This window comes from Thamnophis sirtalis, unplaced genomic scaffold, assembly GCF_051295495.1.
Source record: "Thamnophis sirtalis isolate CommonGarterSnake01/CBP01778 unplaced genomic scaffold, rThaSir2_p1.2 scaffold_2, whole genome shotgun sequence".
Classification (NCBI taxonomy): domain Eukaryota; kingdom Metazoa; phylum Chordata; class Lepidosauria; order Squamata; family Natricidae; genus Thamnophis; species Thamnophis sirtalis.
Window position 1 is genome coordinate 99038195 of NW_028261382.1, and position 6000 is coordinate 99044194.

Here is a 6000-nt window from a genome sequence, read left to right on the forward strand (position 1 = left end):
TTTCTGCTGGTGTTGTCGAACTGTTGCTGCTGTCTGTCGAGCTGCAACGATGCTTTGAGATCAAGCAAGCAAGACTGGACGCTTCACAAAACTGCGGGAGGATTGAACTGCCCTGCGAAAGCTTTGCCAAGATCATAGGGGGGGGGGTCAAGGCCAGTGGTGGGGCTCAATTTTTTTAACTACCTGGTTCTGTGGGCATGGTTTGGTGGGTGTGCCTTGGTGGGCGTGGCAGGGGAAGGCTACTGCAAAATCCCCCTTCCCTCCCCAGCCCACCAACCTGCTTTCCAGCTCCGTTCTCCTATGCAGGGCAACTGAAGAAGACCCAGCCGATCAGCTGGGACTCAGGAGGCAGAGAATAGATGGGGGTGGGGCAGGGGTGAAATTCAGCAGGTTCTGACGGGTTCTGGAGAACCGGTAGCGGAAATTTTGAGTAGTTCAGAGAACTGGCAAATGCTACCTCTGGCTGGCCCCGCCCCATCTATTCTCTGCCTCTCGAGTCCCAGCTGATTGGGAGGAAATGGGGATTTTGCAGGATCCTTCCCCTGCCACACCCACCAAGCCACGCCCACAGAACAGGTAGTAAAAAAAAATTATTTCCCCACTGGGGCAGGGCCAGCCAGTGATGGTTTTTGCCGGTTCTCTAAACTATTCAAATTTTCTGATACCGGTTTTCCGGGGCCACTCAGAACCGGCTGAATCCCACCTCTGGTCGAGGCCTAGGACTTGGTTTCTAGCCAGGAGCTCCAGCTGCTTCTGCTGAAGCCCCGTCCGACCCTCACCGTTTGCCGAGGCTTCGTTTTCTTTCCTCCTCCTGGCTCGCTCCTGGGCATCCTTCTCTAAAGCCACCAGGAAGCTCTCTGGAAGTCAGCAAAGCAGAGACGGAGAGATTCAGCCCAAAGGGAAGAGGACGTGGGTGTTTGAAAAGGAAAGTCAAATTCCGGAGCAAAGCCATTTCGGAGAAAGGCGAAGCGGAAAGCTACAAAAGGCCGCTTCATTAAAGCGGCAGCCAATTTAGGACGGGAATCCGAAGTTTCCATTTGCAGAGAGAGAGGCAGAATGCAGAGATAGATAGTTGAGCCACTGCTCTGGAAAAGGAACAGGAAAAGAAAAAGCCACATTTCTAAGAGAGAGAGAGAGAGAGAGAGAGAGAGAGAGGGAGGGAGGGAGAGAGGGAGAGAGGGAGAGAGAGGGAGGGAGGGAGAGAGGGAGGGAGGGAGGGAGGGAGGGAGAGAGAGAGAGAGAGAGAGAGAGAGAGAGAGAGAGCGCAGCCCTCTAATTTCTGGCTAATGGGGTGATTAATATACCTGGCTGAATTATAAGGACGTAAGATAATGAATGCTTTTAGCAGCTAACCAGTTCTGATTTTAGAGACAAAAAGAAACCTTTCTGAGCAGGGCTGCAAGAGGCCAAGCCAGCTCCATGGAGGGAGGGAAGGAAGGCACGTCTCCCACCCCCTGTGCCACGAGGAGGGTCCCGGGCTTTGGAAGAAGCCCAGGGAGTCCACCACAGGCAGGAAGCTCCCTCAACGCAGAGTGGCTGGCAGGGACCCCAGGAGCTTCCCAAGACCATGGGCTGGTTCATGCCCAAGGCCCCCCTTGAGCAATGGCAGACCCCCCCATGCCGCCTCCCAGCAGAGAAGGAGAAGGACCGAAGCTTTTCTGGAGCTCTTCTGGTCTTCCTACAAGGTCTGGGAAGAGAGGGCTTGCAGAACAGGCCAGCACCCCTGGCACTCCAGGTCCAGACACACCTTCCCTGCCATGATCGGTCTTACCTGGGTTCATCGTTTCCTCTTGACTTGCCAATCCCTAGGAGAATGGGAAGAAAAGCCGAAGGTCAGCTGGGGGCTGTGGGAAGGGAGGGAGGAGGGAAAGGAGGAAGAAAGGAGGGAGGTAAGGGAGGGAGGGAGGGAGAAAGGAAGGAAGGAGAGGAAGAGGGAGGGATGAAGGAGACATGGGAGGAAGGAGAGGGAAGAGGGAGGAAGTAAGGAAGGAGATGTGGGAGGGAGGGGATGCGGAAGGAAGGAGGGAAAGAGGGGGAGGAAGGAAGGAGATGTAGAAGGAAGAAAGGAAGGAAGGAGTGGAAGAGGGTAGGCGGGAGGGAGGAAGGAAGGAGAGAGAGAGGGAGGAAAAAAGGAGCTGTGGTAAGTAGGTAGGGAGTAAGGAAGGAGAGGGAGGGAGGAGATGTGGAAGGGAGAAAGGAGAGGGAGGAAGGAAGGAGATGTAGAAGGAAGAAAGGAAGGAAGGAGTGGAGGAGGGAGGGAGGGAGGGAAGAAGGAAGGAGAGGGAGGGAGAAGATGTGGAAGGGAGGAAGGAGAGGGAGGAAGGAAGGAGATGTAGAAGAAAGGAAGGAAGGAGTGGAGGAGGGAGGGAGGGAGGAAGGAAGGAGAGGGAGGGGGAGGAAGAAAGGAGCTGTGGTAGGTAGGTAGGGAGTAAGGAAGGAGAGGGAGGGAGGAGATGTGGAAGGGAGGAAGGAGAGGGAGGAAGGAAGGAGATGTAGAAGGAAGAAAGGAAGGAAGGAGTGGAGGAGGGTGGGAGGGAGGGAAGAAGGAAGGAGAGGGAGGGAGGAGATGTGGAAGTGAGGAAGGAAGGAAGGATTGGAGGAGGCAGGGAGGAAGGGAGGGAGGGAGGGAGGAAAAAAAGAAAGAGAAAGAAAGAAAGAAAGAAAGAAAGAGAAAAGAAAAGAAAAGAAACTGGGAAAACACCTTTTGGAGGAAGGCAGAGACAGATCAATTCTGCATTACTGACAAGAAACTCAGGCGGTGACATTACTAGGGATCATATTACATAAGTCTTTACTTCCTCACAGTAGCAGCTTACTTAAGCTGGTCAACTACCGTAAGTAGGGTCAAGTTTAATTATTCCACTAATTAGGCCTATTAATTATTATCTTTCTACATGGTGACCACCAAAGAATGCCCAGACTAGACCAGAAGCCCCAGTCCAAACACCTGCAGTGGGAAGAAGAGGAGGAGGAGGAGGAGGAGGAGGAGGAGGAGGAGAGGCCTCTGGGCGCTCAGAACAAATTCAGGGACGTCTCCACGAAGCCCCCCCAAGTTGAGCCGAGCTTGAAGGAGACTTTGCCTTTTTTTGCATGACCAAAACTGAAGTGAGAAAAATGAATCAGGCTCGTTTTCCAGAGCCACTTAAAAAGGCCACCGCTCAATAACAGACACCTCAAAAAGTGTTTCCAAAGCTGTCAAAGTTAATTTCAGGCAATAACCTTAAAAATCCACAAAGGTGGAATCAAAACACACCAAAGGCCCCGAACATGCCGGGCGCAGGACAGGAAAATCAATGTGGCCCAGGGCTCTGCACACATTTCAATTGGGCAAATGGCAGCTGTGGGCAGACGCTGTCAGAGGCATTGATAGCACACCAATTTAGACTTCGCAGGAGAACCTTTTAAAAAACACACAAACAATTCTCTTTGTGGGGCCAGAAATTTTATAGGGTTGATTCTGAACAGACTCCTATGTGCAGAGTAGCACAAGAAGTTGCACAGATGGACTAGAGTTACCTTCGGATTAATTGAAATGAAATGAAAAGAAGGACCAGGGGAGACAGGATAGCAGCCTTCCAATGTCTCAGGGGCTGCCCCAAAGAAGAGGGAGTCAAGCTAGTCTCCAAAGCACCTGAGGGTCGGACAAGAAGCAATGGGGGGAAACTAATCAAGGAGAGAAGCAACTTAGAATAAAGGAGAGAAATTTCCTGACTGTTAGAACAATTAACCAGTGGAACAGAAGTTGCCTCCAGAAGTTGTGAATGCTCCAACACTGGAAGTCTTTAAGGAGATGTTGGAGAACCATTTGTCTGAAGTGGTGTAGGGTTTCCTGCCTAAGCAGGGGGTTGGACTAGAAGACCTCCAAGGTCCCTTCTGACTTTGTTATTCTATTCTATTCTATTCTATTCTATTCTATTCTATTCTATTCTATTCTATTCCATCCAATTCTGTATTCTATTCCTATTTCTAATCCTCTTCTTATTCCTATTCCATTCCATTCCATTCTATTTCATTTAAAGAACTGAATATTTTGCCTTTTCTCTTTTCCAGGGTTACATTTTTATAATTAATACTTTAACCTAACCTAATGCCATAACAAAAAGAGGATAAAAATCTTTTTAAAACAACTAAGCTTACAAATGAAACGTCTCTGGATGAATCGGACGAATTGTGTGTGACATCGATTAGATACAATCCAGCCAGACAATTGAGCCCCTTTGAGTGGTTAGGATTGTGTTTGCATCATCCCATTTTTTTTTCAGAATTAAGAGACCGTCCAGATGCCCTCCCTTCCCAGCTCTGATTCTTCTGACCCTCGCAAGGTGGATGGGAAAAGATTTCCACTGGATCCCAGGTAAAGTTATTTTTTTCAAATCCAGCTTTGAGTTAGGGAGTGGGGATCTGTATTTGCTTCAGCTGGAACTTTTTCTCAGCTACTCTACAGATTTAGATTAACAGAGTTGGAAGGGGCCTTGTAGGTCATCTAGTCCAACCCCCTGCCCAAGCACTCCTGGTTTGTTTTTGTTTTTTTTAGCAGTATCTGGCCTAAAATGGGAGTTTTTGGATTCTTGGTCTAAAATCTGCTTTGCTCCAGGGGTGCTTGCATTTCTTTAAGCCTTTTGGGGGAACATTTTTGGGGTGCTCCCAGAAGGGACGGCCAGAATGCTGGCTGGGAAATGCTGGCTGGGGAATTCTGGGAGTTGAAGTCCGGACATCTTCAAGTTGCCAAGGTTGAGAAACACTGGCTGAAGTGATTTGCTCTGGAAGGGTCAAGGGTTACCGGCGAGGGCTGAGTGTTGATCACTGTCCTGTCCACTTTCGGCTTCGGCTTCTTCCCGTCCTTGCCCGAAACAGACCGGAGTCTCTTCTCCGTCGCTGCCATGGCTTTTTCCTGGATGGCGGGATCTTCGGATTTCAGGCCTTCAATCAAGGCGGCTAAGAAAGGTGGGTTTTTTGAAAGGCAGAGAGGAAAAACAATAGCTCTAAGCCCCAGGGATGTTTGCCAGAGGAGGTCAAAAAAGTCAAGATGGCAGCTGCCACCGGAGCCCCAGCGCTCTTGATCATTGTGGACTCGGTGCTTGGGGTGAGGGAACCTCAGCTCCCAATATTGCCCCCCCCCCATACTCCCTCAACATGTCAGGGGAGTGGGGAGTGGAAGGGAAAGTGGACCACTGGGTGATCTCCCTGAAAGCAAGGTGGGGGGGGGGATTTCTGAAAGCGAAGATGAAATCTGAAGGTCCCAAAGGAATCAGAAAAGAGCTGGGGGTGAGCAGTGATCCAACTGGAGACCCCTCCCCTCTATTCCTGGCACCCACCAATGAGGGGCTTCTCCTCTATACTAGCAAAGAAGGACCCCGGCTGACCCCCACCCAGCCACCTCTCCAGCCCCCTGCAATGCCTCCAAGGGCTTCCCTGTCTTTAGCCTCTTGGGGAGACCCCCATCTCGAGGGGGGGGCTGCAAAAATGCTTCCACCCTTTACACACTTGGGGGCTCGTACGGGGGGGGGGGGCTGCATAAATGCTACCAACCAGGTCATATTTATTATTTGGGTGGGGTCTCGTCCAAGAGTCCCCTCCTCAAGCAGAGAGAGCCGGGTGGGGGGGGGGTCCTGGCTGCCCTGGGGGGATCCCCGTATCTTCCCCCCACCAGGGCTCACCGACTTCGTCCACGTCCCGTAGGAAGCCCTGCAGCTCCCGCTCCTCCCGCTGCCCCGACATCCTGGCTCCGCTGGCGCTGAGCTGCACCGGTTGGACAGCCAGGAACCGACTGGGAAAATCCGCGGGAGCGTCCCCCGTCGCCCCGGCAACCGTAGGCGTGGCTATGCAAATATAGGCGGGAGGCAGACGCTTGCCGCAGCATCCCCTCCTCTCGGGGCGTGGCAGCCAGCGGGAGGGCGGGGCTATGCAAAATTGTGGGCGGGAGGGAGACACTTGCCGCAGCATTTCCTCCACTCGGGGCGTGGCAACCAGCGGGAGGGCGGGGCTATGCAAAACTCCGAA

General features: G+C 51.9%; 1 protein-coding gene across 1 annotated transcript in view; it reads right to left on the reverse strand.

Moving 5' to 3' along the window:
- Positions 1-5775, reverse strand: part of TTC12 (tetratricopeptide repeat domain 12) — a 28736-nt gene extending 22961 nt beyond the window's left edge. The window contains exons 1-4 of the mRNA XM_087706495.1: positions 5658-5775; positions 4781-4935; positions 1772-1805; positions 780-857 (exon numbers count right to left, since the gene is read on the reverse strand). Coding sequence (XP_087562621.1) covers positions 780-857; positions 1772-1805; positions 4781-4935; positions 5658-5718 — 328 coding nt within the window. The 5' untranslated portion in view covers positions 5719-5775. The remainder of the gene's footprint in view (positions 1-779; positions 858-1771; positions 1806-4780; positions 4936-5657) is intronic.
- Positions 5776-6000: the final 225 nt, after the last annotated feature.